Genomic DNA, 17,178 nt, shown 5'->3' with positions numbered 1-17,178 from the left:
GCCCATTAGCAACCTGACTTCAGCTTTTTGAACCAGCTGAAGTTTCTGAGCACTTCAGAGGCAGCCCCATGTAGAATGTGTTACAGTAATCCAGACGGGATGTAACTAAGGCATGTACCACCATGGCCAGATTTGGCTTTTCTAGGAATGGCACAGTTGGCACACAAGTTGTATGTTTTTGCAAAGTTTTTCCATGCGTCACATCAAAATCCATACTGTTGTCCCCCAAACCTTTCCTTGGCTTATACATGAGATCAACATAAATGTGCAAATATAGTAAGTAGTTTTTTCATATGTGGTAATAAATAAGCTATCAAAGTGGAAAACATGTTTTATTAACATTCTTTCAAACTTTCCTGTACAAGGCCATATAAAAACATCTTTGCAATTGGATTATATAGATGTGTGGCTACTTTCTACATAGTTACAACCGTATATAATTTAGCTTGTTCATGATACACTGTATGTAGACTCCTGTTAGTTATTTATATGCTTTCATTTTCATATCCAGTACTTAGTTTAATTTTTCTATGTGCATAGTTTTAGCAGATTAATGCATCTTCAAATGCTCTGTAATATAGAGGTATTATCTTCTTTGTGAATCAACAGCACACAAGTTCAGTGTTTCTATATGTGGTGTAATTTGATGATGCCCTTCTGCATTGGTCCCCATCCTTTCCAGAAGTAAGGTGAATAGCTATTAGGAAAGTGTTCCAATGAATACATTGGTATCCTGATTATTTTCCTCACAAGGTGTTTCAGCCTAAGTGGTGCCAGAACTTCATCTACCCATTCCTTCAAGCGCAATACATAATGAGGGAAAAAGCAGCCAGATTGCTTCATGACCGAGATCAAAGCTCTTCTTCGCTTCTTCTGCTGGAGATGCTCTTGACAAACAAACATTAAACAGGCCTATCTTATTCTTTCAATGGTGTCAGTAGTTCAAACAAGAACCGTCATAAATACACACCTAGACTTTTTGATTGGGTTTGTACCTTAGTACTTACCATATGTATAAATAACTTTGTCAATATAATCTCTGCCTACCTACACACTGTAAGCAGGAACAAATATTTTTTCTAGATTTCATGTTTACAAAATGCTGAAGGAGCATCTCTCTTTCTGGGTACATTGTCTTTAGTGATGGATGCCCCTTGTTACGTATTAGTATTGTGGAATCCAGTTAAAATGCTTGTCTGCAAAAGACAAAGAGAATGAACAACAACAATGGAAACCTGCAATGAGATTAAACTATACAGAACACTATATGAGCAGCTGCTTCTACTGAAGCAACAGGAGAATCACATCACACTTCCCCTTATGTACACGTACATAAAAGTAGAGCTTTCTGGCCAGAGGAGTTCATGTAACGACTCATTTCAAAGTTCAAACTGTATTTGCCGCTCTGTAATCCTGTTCATCATTGGGCTGTAACTGGACTACTACACTCTCTTCAGTCATTCCATTTTCTGTATCGCTGCTGTCAATGTCTTCGTTGTCATCGTCATCATCGTCTTCTTCATAATCTGAAGACTCTGTCATATTTGGATGAGAATACGACTCTGATAGTGCCCCAAACGACTGGGTGCTCGCAGATGCGAGTGGCCTAAGCAAAGGGGTATTCTCAGAGACTTCATTTTCTTCCTGGCTACTGTCTGTTTCAGAATCTGAATCGCCCTGTGAAGGTACTACTTTCTGTTTACAGACAGGACATGTTTTCTTGGTTTTAGTCAGCCAGGGATCCACACATTTGCAGTGATAAGCTGTTCAAAAAAAGGAAAGAAGCATTTCAATGCAATTAAACGGAGGATGCAATTCACAGAAAGGTCTTGGGAGGAGTATTAATGTATATGTTTAAAGATGGCATGCGACACTTGAAAATAAATCCTATCAATTCTTTTTCAGCAAATTGTTTCAAATTATAAATATAGTATTAGATTTTGAATGACGATAGCTCTTAAGTGTTATTCTCAAAAGGAGAATAACAGCCATTAAAATGCTAACTCATACGTCATTTGAGAAGTGTCAAATGTTGAAGTAGTGAAAGGCTTTGGATTTCTTTGAAATATTCACTTGGACAACAAGATATAACATTATTAAAAGTTCCTAAAATCATTTTTTTGTTCTGTACAAAAAGTAAGGAAGTCCACATCTCCACTTGCAGGCTTAATCAAATGTACCGGTATGTACAATATTAATGGATCTCTTATGTGGCAGGGTAAACTAAATAAAACAAAGATATTCTGCATGTATGGGTGATACATTGCCTGACTTTCAAGTAGCTAAATCATTCATAGTGAGCAAGTCCTTTACAAGCAATACCTGTTTGTAGTTGCAATGTAAGCATTGAAATAATGTGGACTTGAGCTTATTTGGAAACTCAAAGCAAGTATAAGCTACAACTCTTCATTTTACCATTTCCACATACAGGAAGAAAATAATACCATATACTTGGAAGTGCACCCACTATACCACAGATAAACATCTCTGTACAGAAAAGCCTAGCATGTTGGAAGCATAACTGAGATTGCCTTGCTCATCACATCAAAGACTAGTCCAGTCATTCTGCGACCCAGTCCTTTTACAGCAAGAGTGGGGAACATATAACCCTTCAGATAATGAAGTGTGGATCCCAACAGTCCTAGTAAGCTAAGCCAATTGTAAAGCAACATCACCTGAAATGCTGCAGGTCATCCACTCTTGCTCTGTGCATACCGTAAGCAAGCACAGCACAGGAAGGTCATGGTGGTTGTCTTTTGATACCTGGAGGCAAGATGCACACTGCTTCCATTGATAAAAGTTTTATTTCGCTATTGGTAATAGCCACTGCTATCCCTATGTTCCACAGACAAGTGGTTTTACACAGGAAAGGTGTCAGCATATACATGGTCTGACTTTGCATTCAGCAATCCCACATTGGTTGCCTGAGTATATAATCTAGAAGACCCCATGGTACATTTGTTTACTTCATCTGTTAAACCAATAACAGAAAATAAATTTAGTAATGAGGAGTTTTACAAATACCTCTTTACAGATGAATTTTGGCTTTAAAGTCCAACAAATGTACTTACCATGAGAACAAGGAAGGATTCTTAGCTTGTCTCCATCTTCATATTCATCCAGACAAATGGCACAAACATCATACTCATCCCCTATAAGATAATTTTTGGGGGAAAATGGTTAATTTGCAAAAGTTGAAAGTTTTATAAGGTTTTTTTTAAGGCCCTCAGACTATTTTGGAATCTAAGGCAATTAATATAATGTACTCTCTCTTAAGGAGCCCCCAGTGGCACAGTGGGTTAAAGCGCTGAGCTGCTGAGCTTGTTGACCGAAAGGTCGCAGATTTGACTCCGGGGAGCGGCATGAGCTTCCACTGTCAACCCCAGCTTCTGCCAACCTAGCAGTTCGAAAACATGCAAAATGTGAATAGATCAATAGGTACTGCTCCGGCGGGAAGGTAACAACGCTTCATGCAGTCATGCCGACCACATGACCTTGAAGCTCTTCGGCTTAGAAATGGAGATGAGCACCATACCCCAGAGTCAGACATGACGACTTAATGTCAGGGGAAAACCTTTACCTTTACCTCTTTTTACTCTCTCTTGCTGTTTCTTCTCATTTGTTCCTTACATTAAAATGAATATTGCATATAGCTGCTGAGCAGGATAGAGAACAGACAGCCTTCCAGATCTTGTAGACTGCAACTCTCAGCACCATTCATCATGAACGGGTTCAAGGTGATGGGAGTTGCAGTTTGAAGAACATCTGGAAGGCTATGTGCACCTCACCTTGACTATTAAGGAAAATTGTAATGAAGGTAACAGAGAAGCCAATATAGATACTAATTTTACAATGGCAAGAATTTCTTGACAACATGGCATAAGCTTTAGATCAGGGGTCAGGAACCTTCGGCCCTCCAGGTGTGGTGGACTTCAAATCCCACAATTCCTTGAGGCTCGGCATTCGCCCCAAAGGCTTACCTTGGCCTCAAGGAATTGTGGGAGTTGAAGTCCACCACACCTGGAGGGCCGAAGGTTCCCCATGCCTGCTTTAGATCAAGCTTTACATTCAACTGGACTGGGAAAGCAGAACACCCTGCTATTCCTCCACTACCAATTACCTCAATCCCCAGGAATTAAGCTGCAGTGAGGAGGCAGAGCATGAGATCAAGATCTTTAGAAACTGCATGGAGGCATCTGTGAACAGGACCTTTCTATCCATGGAAGGCAGACTACATTTTATATTAATAGACAATAGATTGCATCCAGAGATACTGAGTGCTAGGCTATAAAAACCGAAGCCAATTTATGTATGTATTTAGACACTTTGAAAGACTAATTTTATAAAAGAGTTTCCTATAAGTATGATAATCTGGATCCAGTCTCGAATACATTACACATGGAACACATCTTTAAAATTCCCCTTCCTTAATGCTCTTCGCCACCAACTGGTTGAGAGCCAGCAACATGAAACCCTAACCCTTGCAATAATCAACGCCAGTAGATTAGAACTGCAATCTTTAATTGTGAGTAGACAAGTGTACCATTACACAGATGCCTTGATGTGTGTTCCTATCATGCATACAGTGAAAAACAAAAATATGCAGGGAGAACTAAATCCAGTTGCTATCCACAGCTATAGCAGACGTTAAACCAGTTGTTGAATGATAAATCAACATTTATGCATCTCACTGATTCAGAGATGCATAAATGCTGCTCTAGTGTCCTTAACTATATACATTAAAGTAAAATGTATAAAACAGTCTGCGACTTAGTAATATTTCCAATAAATAAGATAAATCAGTTTCTAGTTTAATTGTCTTTCTTAAGACTGAGAATTTTGGCCTAACTTCTATTATTTGTTAAAATACACCTCTTCTCTGCCTGTTTTGATGAGCATCCCACATGTTGTTCCCCCCACCCCAACGTCTGGCGAATAGCATCCAATACTGTAAGACCAAACAGACAAGCCTGTAAAGGAGATTGTAGAAATTAATACGTGGAGTTAATTACTGTAATTAAATTGTTACACTGTTATACTATTCCTTTGGTTATCAAGCAGGGTTACTCTGGCTTGGCTGTAACCCATATGGGCAAGGATCCAATTGTGTTCTACCAATTAAACATCTCTTTGTACTAAAACTTCCCACTGCAGCCCCTTTTATACCCTTAAAATCTGGGAAACCCTTGAGCAAATTGTGGAGGGATGAAGGAGGCCAGAGAAGACTTGCTAGAACAGTGGTTCTCAACCTGTTGGTCCTCAGGTGTTTTGGCCTACAACTTCCAGGAAACCCCAGCCAGTTTACCAGCTGTTAGGATTTCTGGGAGTTGAAGACCAAAAGATCTAGGGACCCACTGGTTTAGAACCACTGTGTTAGAGCAATGCTGGATTTCAGTAACTGTAGGAAAAATCCTCTTATCTGGTTGATCATCTAGACAGCAGAAGTATCTCAAATATCAACAATGCTGTTGAAATAAAATTACAACTCCTTTGGGGAACCTCAAGAGAAGCTATACTACACTGTGTGGTCAGACAGATGGGCTAATAATGAACAGTAATTAGATCAGGGACAATCTCATTTGAAAGAACAAGTCAATTTATAAATACCCAGTAAATAGAACTGTAGTTACATTACTTTTTAATAATGCAAATAGTATCCATGTAACAGCTCTCGTTGATATCCTAAATATAACTGCTGCAAAGATGGAGTGAACTGTATTCAGCATAATAGTTATTTAACATGAAATATAAAATGTAATATTATCTATAAACAATCCATTACCTAATATTGTGCCATTGTTTTAACAAATAAAATAAGAGCTCTTCAAATTGGCATCTGCACTGCAAGGCTGTACATATAAAATGGAGACTAAGGGGAAAAAAACTATGACATCCCAACCCTTCCTGTTTATGATCTGTTTATTCCTACCAAATGCAAAGTTTAAAAAAGCAGTATTTATAGAATAATAGGGTATCAGATACTTACTATCAAGCACCCATAAAAGAGAATGGCTACCTAATTAACTACAATCTCTATAAAATTCTGTACGACATCATAACAGATCAAAACTATCACTTAAAATGAAATATCCACTTCAATATTAGCCAGATCAAAAAAAATCTCCTACAAATTCTGGTTCTAAAATATAGCAATTCAGACATCATGGTTGGATGAAGATGCAAAAATCTTAAAAAATTCACAAGTTACATTAGATCTTTTTGTAATCTAATGCAGGCTAAGCATGATGCCTGAGGAGGATGCTTGGCCATGGACAGCATACCTCTGCAGGCTCCCAAGCACTGACAGGGTTTTCCCTCTCTCCAAATAGCCACTGTACTTGTGGTTGTGAGTTAATTTTAAAGAAAATCTACACATTCTCTCAGAGGATGAATGCTCCCCCAAAGCCTTCTGGAAGCACTAGTAGATGGTAAACAAGGCCTGTGTGCCTTTGCTTCTGGAGAAAACAGCATTGATGGAAGGTTTCCAGGAGCCCTATTAGCTACTGAAGGAAAGCATATGTACTTGCTTGATTGTTATATTGTTCAAGCCCAAAAAAGTCATAGCTTCCATCACAACAATTTGGGTGAGACTCTCCATGAGGCAAGGGAAGAGACTGGCTTTTGGATATGGACATTGCTTATTCCTATTTCAATCCGCACTCTGTTTTGAATCACAGTTCCCCTTTTCCTGGGGCTCCTGAACAGGCACACAGCTGTCCAATGGAATCCAGTCCTTGCTTCAACTCCAAATTTAGAAGAGGGATTCAAATTGCAGCTTCAGGCAAGTGATAGTATGACTGTGCAAATGTCATTTCACTATCCTACATTCAACTGAGAAAAGAATATTACAGTGGAGTCTCGCTTATCTGACATAAATGGGCTGGTAGAACGTTGGATAAACAAAAATGTTGGATAATACAGAGTCTCCTACTGTTACCCGTCCGATGTGGCACTAGACACTTAGAATACTAACAACAGGGACTCAAAGGGTTATGGCAAGGCAATGCCTAGGAGCTAGAGATGCCCAGCAGGAAGTGCCCGGATGCGTGGAAATCACAGAGGGAAGGAGGGAGGATGCTTCCGCTTCCGGTCCTGCCTCTTTTCCCCCTTTCCTCCCTCCTCCTCCTCGTCTTGCCTTTTTCACTTATTGGGAAAGGAGAGAGAGTTGGGAAGCACTGCTTTAATTGAAGGGGAAATGCTGGAGGAAAAGGGGGGCGTCAGGTAAGAGCGTCAGATAAGCAAGAATGTCAGATAAGTGAAGATCGGATAAGTGAGACTCTACTGTACTACAATATTTACTAATATTAAAAGATCTAAGTTTATTTTATATCTGTACTTTTAAAATTTTCTGATGCGGGAGGGGTTTGATATCTCCTCCCCCCCCCCCCCCCAGCTCAATATGTCTGGGACCAGCACCCGCTCAGAAACTAGTATTTTGAGCAGCACTATTTTATACTGTCTATTTCAGAGGTTCTTAACCTATGGGTCCCCAGGTGTTTTGGCCTTCAACTCCCAGAAATCCTAACAGCTGATATACTGGCTAGGATTTCTGGGAGTTGTAGACCAAAACACCTGGGGACCCACAGGTTGACAACTACTGGCTATTGTCTACACTGCTATACCCTCTATGCAATGACAGCATAATACAAGATGCATTATGTTAATTTCTATATATATATCTTAGTACTAAAATATTACAGTTATGGAGCTAAAACCTGTCCAACAGATCCAATAAAATGTCACTTTTCCTAACAAAATGCTGCACTTTTAAAGCTTTACATGCTGCTTTTCTGAGTATATGCTCTCTGTTATTGTTTCCGCCATGTTATAAGCACATGTCTATATAACTACATATTAATCTTACAACAGGAAAAAGTGGTACTTTCAAATGTGGTACACTTATTTAAATAATCTTTCTTCATTATGTTCACAACCCAAAAACCCCTGTTTCTGCCAAGTTGATGAATATTCATATTTAAAAGCAGAACATGTAAACTACCCAGCAATGAATATTCTTAGGCGTCATGAAAATAGGAGGGACAGAAGGTAATTAGCTAACACCACAGAAAACAAATTCAACATTCATGTGGATTTTGACAGACTGGAATACTGATCCAGAACTTATTAGATGTATAATTCTTTATTTATGCACCAAATAAAAATGAAACACACAAATATCAATTGCTTTGACAGCAATACATATATTTAAAGTTCTAGATGTCTAAAAAAGAACACAGTCTGAATGTGAGTCAGCAATGTATGTGACTGCAGTAAATCCAACACATTTTTAGATTGCAATAAGAGAAAGTATCTGGTGATGGGGTGTTATCGTTTGTTAATATCTGTGTTAGTTGAAGTGAATTTGGAGCCCTGTGCACAAGGCAGATTTTGATGATCACAAGACAGGAACTGGAATATATTCAGGATTATTAAGTATCTGAAAATCAAGATCTAGGAGTAATGAATGCAAGAAACATATGTTTAAACCAGAAAACAGCAGTGTAAAAATATTTCCAATGTTGTCATGCAGAAGATGAGCCAGAATCACACTCTATGGCACCTGAGAACTGAATGCATAGGTTTGAAATTGCAGAGAGGCAGGTTTCATCTAAAGCAGTGGTTCTCAACTTGTAGGTCCTCAGGTGTTTTGGCCTACAACTCCCAAAGATCCCAGCCAGTTTACCAGCTGTTAGGATTTCTAGGATTTGAAATATCTGAGGACCCACCGGTTAAGAACCACTGATCTAAACTTTTGGAAGAAGTTATTAATTTTAGGAAATGTTTCACTATAGGACAGATTGTCTTAGGTGGTGTTAGGCTTTCATTCAGCAAAGATATGGGAACCATCTGGACAGCCATCTGATAAGGATACTGTAGTCTCTTGCATTGTAAATCCTGTATCAAAGGTACAAGGATTGGACTAAGTCGTCCAAGTTCCTTTCAACTGTATGGTTTTATTTACTGATCAAAGTTATTACAAAAAGAAAAATGCCAGGATAAATTTGTGCAAAGGTCCATACAACCTCTTGAAAAAAAATCACTTTATTTATTTTGTTTTAAAGAATGTCAATGTTGTTTTTCATATTAAAGATTCTTGGTGATTTAGTGAAAACTTAAAACAATAAAATCTGTGGATTCCTGTGAGTTTTTTGGGCTGTATGGCCATATTTCAGAAGCATTCTTTCCTGATGTTTCATCCACATCTATGGCAGGCATCCTCAGGGGTTGTGAGCTCTGTTGGAAACTAAGCAAGTGGGATTTATCTATCTGTGTCTAGGGTGGGAGAAAGAACTCTTGTCTGTTTGAGGCAAGTGTGAATGTTGCAATTGACCAGCTTGATTAGCATTGAATAGCCTTGCAGCTTCAAAGCCTGGCTGCTTTCTGCCTGGAGAATCCTTTGTTGGGAGGTTTTTTTCTCCTTCTCTGGACATTCCACAGATATATAAACCTCACTTGCCTAGTTTCCAACAGACCTCATAACATCTGAGGATGCCTGCCATAGATGTGAGTGAAACATTTTCCGGGCTTTATGGCCATGTTCCAGAAGAGAGAATGCTTCTGGAACATGGCCATAAAGTCCAAAAAGCTCACAGCAACCCAATGATTCGAGTTATGAAAGCCTTCGACAACACAATAAAATAAGTTTTAAATATTATGGAAAAAAGTCAGGAAATGCCTGGGTAAATAGGTAGGTCTTTTGTTAATGTTGGAAACATCAGACATTGGGAGTCACCTAATCCCAATGGTAAGACCATTCCACATGTTGGGCACTTCATTAAAGAAAGCCAAATGTAGAATACTTGGTTTTAAATAGGATGTAAAAACACAATGTTTGGACTCCTTATCTTAAATTCTATGAATATGTATCACAAACAAAAAAGGCCAGTTTCTCACCACTGGGATACAGGTGTATGACCATTTTCCTGTGGTTCCTTATGGCAAATGTATGGCGCCTATGTGCAACCAAATGCTGCTAAGAAACAAATAAGAACTGCAATCAAAGGTGGCAGGAACTTTTTTTTCTTAAAAGTTTTACTAATTAGTCTCATTTAAATGCAGAGAATGACACAAAGCCTATACACAATCAGAAAGGGTGAAGTTGAAAGGAAATCCAAGAATGCAAAGGAAATCCAAAGGAATCCTCTGGAGCTGCTGCTCTATTTCCCATCCAAATAAGTCTAGAGAAGCTCTAAACGGGTTAATCCTTTAGTATCCACAGGGCTAAAGCTGTTGTTACGGGTGCTAATGGATTTTGCATTAGTGCCCTGGGAAATCTTATCTTCCAACAAGGGCCATCAATCAAGCCATTTTGACTCCCCTCTTGCCAAATCTGAAAAGAGCTAATTCTGAACTAGATTCATCCACAGTGCATGTTTCCCAATGTAGGCCATTCCAAGGATAACACAGGCTAGCTCTGTCTAGACACCAACACACTTGTGACAATCCCTTTATTTACAGGAGCTTTGAAGAATAATTAAACAACTCACACTGTGCGCTATTCTCCCCCCATTCCCAACCACCACAGGTTTAGAGATTTCTTTTTCTTGGTCTTCCTCTAGGAAAATATTACAATGCTTTATATGTAACATAGCTGACCTCATATCTTTAACAACCCAGCCAGAACCACCAGTGGAATGTTAATTTCAGTCTTGATGGTATTGAATTAAGGCAGCTTGGAAAATATAAAGACTTTTGTTTTCTAGAATAAGTAGACACTATATCACAACCAAGGAGCACGTCCAGCTGCGTGCACGAAAAGCTCCCGGCTCTTTGGCTAAACAGATAGCGTTCACATCTTGGGAAGGACAATAAGCTTGCAACAAAATTATGTACATACAGATCTCTTTGTTTAATATATGTATACCCCCTCTGAACAAACGAGTTCCAAAACTGCTAAAAATAAAATGAAAAGGTACTCATGAAAAACAAACCAGATGAATTAACATACAACATTGTAAAACCCATTAAACATGAAGCAAATGAACAAAACCAAGTGAAACAAAGAAAATTAAAAGTCCCTTTCTCAGCCACCAAGTCTTAACTGCAAAAGCCTGTCATGTAAGGGGTTCCACTGCCTAGAAGAAGTCACACAAACACAACAGTATCAAAAGGGCTTTAAAAAGAAGGATGATTTGTATGAAAGCCAGAATGGTGTAGTGGTGTATGCATTGCACTATGATTCTGGAGACCAGAATTCAAATCTCCACTGAGTGACCTTGGACAAATCACCTTCTCTCGGGGAGGGGGCTGATCTGATTTCATTAGGGAGGGAGTTACATAGCCGAGGGGCCACCACTGACAAAGCCTTGTCTCTCTTCCTCACCAACTGCACCTGCGAAGGAGGTGGGACCAAGAGCATGGCTTCAACATTATATGAGGACTCTGTATTACTGGTTATTATGTCAGTAGTACAGACCAAATTTAGTGAATTAAGTAAAACAATAATAAAATACATGGTTTCCCCATAGCAATCTTGTGAGGTAGGTCAGGGCACGAGGCTGACTCATCTAAGCAGCCACAGTGCACTGTCAACATTCTATTTTTAGAGAAATTTGTTTTATTTTGTTGTGTTTGTTTACGACGGGTTTTCCCTCTTAAATCAGAAAGAATCTACCTTCACTTAAAGAGAAATCATGTTTGCTGCAGCATAATTTATCTTTGAAAAAAGATATACACCACACACCTTGTAAATGAAAGGTCCACAATATTCTACAGTATTTCAGTAGCACAACATCAAAGTTTATAGTGGGGAGTATGTTCTAAGGCCACAAGAACAGCCTGGGAGCAATATATGGCCCACAATATGCGAACAAAACCTGAACGTTCAACACTCCACAAACACCATACTATGAGTATAATGCAATGCCATTGGCCTTTACAATTTATTTATTTATTTATTTACTTTACTTTACTTGTATACCGCAGTTTCTCAGCCTAACAGGCGACTCAACGCGGTTTACAACAAAGGTACAACAGTCAACAATATACAATTTAAAACCATAAAAGCATAATACACAATATTGACACAACAATAACAACCCAATGCATCTCATGACTAAAATCGTGATCCAGTTTTGTCGTCCATATTACCATTCCTGTAATCATCACATTCATTGCACCGATTAACCAAATGCCTGTTCGAACATCCAGGTTTTTAATCTTCTTCGGAACACCATCAGCGAGGGGGCTGATCTTACCTCCATGGGAAGGGCGTTCCATAGCCGAGGGGCCACCACAGAAAAGGCACTGTCTCTCGTCCCCACCAGCCGCACCTGTGAAGCAGGCGGGATAGAGAGCAGGGCCTCCCCAGAAGATCTTAGGGTCCTGGTGGGCTGATAGGCCAAGATACGTTCGGATAGGTAGGTTGGGCCAGAACCGTTTAGGGCTTTAAAGGCCAACGCCAGCACTTTGAATTGAGCCCGGTAGCAAATCGGCAGCCAGTGGAGCTGGTGCAGCAGAGGAGTTGTATGCTCCCTGCGCTCCGCTCCTGTTAGTATCATGGCTGCCGAACGTTGGACTAATTGGAGGTTCCGAGCCGTCTTCAAAGGCAACCCCACGTAGAGAGTGTTGCAGTAGTCTAAACGGGATGTAACCAGAGCGTGGACTACCGTGGCCAAGTCAGACTTCCCAAGGTACGGGCGCAGTTGGCGCACGAGTTTTAACTGTGCGAATGCTCCCCTGGTCACCCCCTGGTCACCGCCTGGTCCCCTGGTCACCGCCCCTGGTCACAATCTCAATCCGATGAAGTTGAGAAACACTTTGTATGTCAGGCCCCATCAGTCTAGAACTATATACTTCCCATGTCACTTTCTGAATGCAGTGGAGATGATAACATTGGTAAGACTTTGTGTTGTGATGTAGAGGAAATGCAACATATCTTCCAACACAACAAAATTTGCAAGTGATTATTTTAACTCATCTCATATAGAAACCAATTAAGTTCAGCCCAACGAAAGTGGGTCATTACTAACACTCAATAAAACTATTGAGTGCAAGATGTGCTTTACAACCGCAACCACTTTGTGCCATGGAATAAATTATCTGTGCCATTTTACAGGCAGAATGATCACTGCAATGGTTGGGAGAGTCCAAGTACAAATCTAATATGACAATGGACCAAAGTTCAACCTTCCCAGGGTTCTCTGGTATTTCTTAGGCCCCTTCTACACAGCTGTATAAAATCCAGATTTTCTGCCTTGAACTGGATTATATGGCAGCGTAGACTCAGATAATCCAGCTCAAAGCAGATAATTTGGATTATCTGCCTTGATATTCTGGATTATATGGCAGTGTAGAAGGGCTTTTAGATAAATGTTCACCAAGTGAGCCATAGGCTAATCATTTTCTCTCTGTCTCTGTCTACATGACTCCTCTGGGGCAAAAAATGCTGCCCTAAGAGCTTTGATGAAAGACTATGATTCCAATTTAGCAATAGATATAATGGTAGTCCTTGAATGATAATACAAGCGTAAGGTGGCATTACATTGGAACAGTAACATCAGACCAAAGTCTGATTGCTCATGGTAATTGGGTAACATGTGGCCCTGAGTCTAAATTCAAATGCTTAGCAAAAGGTCAGACCACTGGCTAGAGTAGTCTGCCCCTTCCCGAACAGACTACTAGGCAGAAAGGAAGAATGAAGGAGGTACCAGGAAGAGAGAAAAATGATTTTTTCTGTCATAGTAAAGACTACAAAACACCCATCTTTAAGATTCAAATTCTTCAAGGAAGAGACTCAGGGCCCTTCCACACAGCTGAATAAAATCCCACATTATCTGCTTTGAACTGGAATATATGCCAGTGTGGACTCAGATATTCCACACTGGCATATATATTCTGCCTTGATATTCTGAGTTAAATGGCTGTGTGGAAGGGCTCTAGTTCTCATCCTGATTCCGCCACCAATGCAATCCCAGAATGCAGAGCCCTGTTGTATAGCCTCTATCAATAATGGATTCAACACATCACCCACTCTGTGGTTTCAACAAAGACCCTTTGATGAAATATTTATCATCTTTCCAGCAGTTTGTATGTCGAAATAGTAATTTAGCAGCGGCTTTGAGTACAAATGGACTGGAGTTTAAATGTCACACTCTGGAAAGCTACAGTGTAATTAATAAGTATTGGTAATTAGTAACTGACATATTTTGGATCATATTTAAAGTGGTATACAAATATTTTAAATAAAAGAAAAAAATACAAAATCCTATCTGCAATAGGAGTTTCAGTTGGCACACAATTTTGTAAGCCTGTTCATGAGAACAGCTAATACAACAGCTTATGGGTGCCTGAAAGTAGTACAATCAAGAATGACCTGGAATCCTGCGTATGAAGTTGCAGCCTGTTGCTAGAAAAGGGGAGCTTTTTTGTAATTAGGGAATATTTGTACCTTTGTCATCTCTTTACAACAGCACTGGCTGTTTAGAATTACGGCAGATGTGACCTCAGGGAATTAGTCACTGAGCCTTGCACTCTGACTTTAAAAACTTTTTTTTATGCATCCACTTCCGCATTATCCCTTGGACTCTAAAAATACACCGTAGTCTAAGGTCCTACAGTACGTCTCCCGATGCTACCTCCCCCCTGCATACCTTTTAAGCCAATAAGCTCCCCTCAATACTGCTACGATCTCACCCCTTGTGCGATCCCTGATGCTGCCTGTCCCAGCATGCCGTGACAGGAAGAGGGCTGCCCTTATCATGGCTCGCATCCTCCACCCTTCAGCAACTCAGAAACAGCTAATTTAGGCTAAGGGAGGCTGAGCAGTTTGAAATATATGTTTTCAGGGAGTAAAACATGTGGTCATTGCATATACAGTGACCCACAGAAATTAACTGCAATCTCGTAATCCAGATTTACAACATTGCAATTACCAAACAATATGACAACCATAATCAAAACTGCAGCACTGGAAAAGGAATTGTTAAACTTCTCTGACACTTCTGTGGTGAAAATCCAGAATCTGCCACATACAAGTGAAACCAAAGAGTCAGATGAGCAGATGAAACCACTTCTCCATGCCACCTCCTCAATAAAGTTTGGTATTTGTTTGAATGTGGGAACTCATACTATAATCTTTTGGGTTTCATCCCTGGACTGCACAAGTCTCTTTTGTCACCAAGCTTCCAGACCTCAATGAGTAGATAGACTAGAGACAGGATTAGGCTAAGATATTCCTTCCCCACTTTCCTATGCATGTTTACCAAAAAGGGCTTTGTCTTTCCTTCTCCTCCTTGCCACTGTCTCCTCCCCCTTTGAGAATGTAGCAAAGGAATCTCTGTGAGGGAACTTACTTTTCAAAGGCATTTTTATTGCCCTGGGCTGGCCATGTGGCCATCCTCCATTGTAGCTTCTGCCTTTTTCTTCCTTCCAGTGAGGACACATTTTACCTCTCTCTTTAGGCAAAATGTAGATGCACTTTGACTTATTACCCTTTTACTTCTTTAGGAGATTTAGTAAGCTAGTTAGCTCCAAGACCTTTTCTATCTAGACTGAATTTCTTTTATTTCAATAAATACTTTTGGACCTAAAGTTCTAACTCTGAAATCTTGTGCCATCATAAGGAATACAAGCTTATCCCAGCTCATCATATTTAAGTTTCTGCTGATTATGAAGTTTACTTCTGGTACTCTGCTACATTTATTGTGGAATCACATCAACGGAGGGGTTTTTTTTTTAGTCTAACAGTTCTGATTCCCCAGCAGAACCATATAATACCAACATACTTTTGGAGACGCCCTGTCCATCGCAAACAAATGAGGAAAGGGCTAGCTTCCCATTATTCCCCAGTCTTGAGAGTCCAGACAGGATCCATCTCCTCTGCCCTATCCATCTGCTGGGTAGAGCAAAGCAGACCACCTTTCAGCTCCTGGCATTTAGAGTGGGGAACCCACTCCTGGATTTTAAAGTGGAGAGTTTTTCTAAGCCGTTTTTTCCCCTATCAATGGTGTCCATCACGTACACGTTGTGGGAGCAGCCTGAGAGCAAAGCAGACAGTCTATGTGGGTTGTATGAAGCCCACGCCATTCCCACTTGTTTGAAAGAAACAGTGGCAAAGCCAATTAAGGACTCCCTCAACACCACACCAGATTTGAACAGAACAGAAATCCCTGTGTTGCCATCTGTTCCCCTCAGGCAGGGGGGAACAAGAGGATGAAAATGGGAAACACTTCTGCTTCTCAACTTCACTGCTTCACCCTGGGTAGTCCAAGGGAAAGGTGTTACACTGACAGCTGGCCAGGTTTAGGTTGGGTGATGGAGAGGGATAAATAAAAGGCAGTTGACAGTGATCAGGGTGTGCATTACCATCCTGTCCATGCCATGGAAGTTATTTTCCAGAAATGGCTGCAATCTTTGGTTTCTTCTTTAGAAAATGGGTGCATGCATTAATCTTATGGCACACACTCATTTCAAGTATGCACATTCTTGCTCCACATGTAGTGTCTGGTGGTTTGAGGGTTGGCCTAAAGGCTAGAAAGGCCCACATTCAAATTCTCCAAACACTTAAATCTTGAACATTTGTGCTCCCCAAGGCAAACCTAAACTCACAGGCATGTTGTAAGGATACACTTGGCTGGGGAGAGCCATGTCTAGTCTTCTAAATTCTTTGAGAAAAGGAGAGAGTGGGAATGTAATGAAATCCTCACAAATGAGCAAAACAAGCCACAGTATTAAACCATAATAATAATAATAATAATAATAATAATAATAATAATAGCCAGTCAAGGTGGTCTCAGTGGTGATTGGCACACTGGGTGCCTAAAGATCTTGGCCTGCACTTAAACACAATCAGCCCTGACAAAATTACCATCTGTCAGCTGCAAAAGGCCACCCTACTGGGATCTGCATGCATTATTCGCCGATACATCACATAGTCTTAGACACTTGGGAAGTGTCCAACGTGTGAACCAATACAACAACCAGCACAGTAATCCTGTTTGCTGTGTACTAATCTTGTTGTGTTTCAAATAACAACAATATATTGCATTGCAATAATTAAAACAATAAAACGGTGCAATAGACATCATAAAAAGATAAGAACATCAATACCCATCAAACAGTAGCCAAATGGAGAAAATGTAGTAGCTATAGCAAGATGTCAGATTGTGTAAACATGACTGCCTTCAAGCTCCTTTTAACATTTTCCCACACAGATTACTAAAAGTTCATTAAAAGTCT

At 40.0% G+C, this 17,178-nt stretch overlaps 1 protein-coding gene across 1 annotated transcript in view; it reads right to left on the bottom strand.

Moving 5' to 3' along the window:
• Positions 1 to 315: 315 nt before the first annotated feature.
• The window catches only part of RNF13 (ring finger protein 13), a 73,190-nt gene continuing 56,327 nt past the window's right edge, over positions 316 to 17,178 (bottom strand). The window contains exons 9-10 of the mRNA XM_060767730.2: positions 3,072 to 3,152; positions 316 to 1,763 (exon numbers count right to left, since the gene is read on the bottom strand). Of these exons, the coding sequence (XP_060623713.2) occupies positions 1,387 to 1,763; positions 3,072 to 3,152 (458 nt within the window). The 3' untranslated portion in view covers positions 316 to 1,386. The remainder of the gene's footprint in view (positions 1,764 to 3,071; positions 3,153 to 17,178) is intronic.

The sequence above is a fragment of the Anolis sagrei genome, chromosome 3 (assembly GCF_037176765.1).
Source record: "Anolis sagrei isolate rAnoSag1 chromosome 3, rAnoSag1.mat, whole genome shotgun sequence".
NCBI classification, from domain to species: Eukaryota; Metazoa; Chordata; class Lepidosauria; order Squamata; family Dactyloidae; genus Anolis; species Anolis sagrei.
Note: the sequence above shows the minus strand (reverse complement) of the source record. Positions and strands in the feature narration are given on the sequence as shown.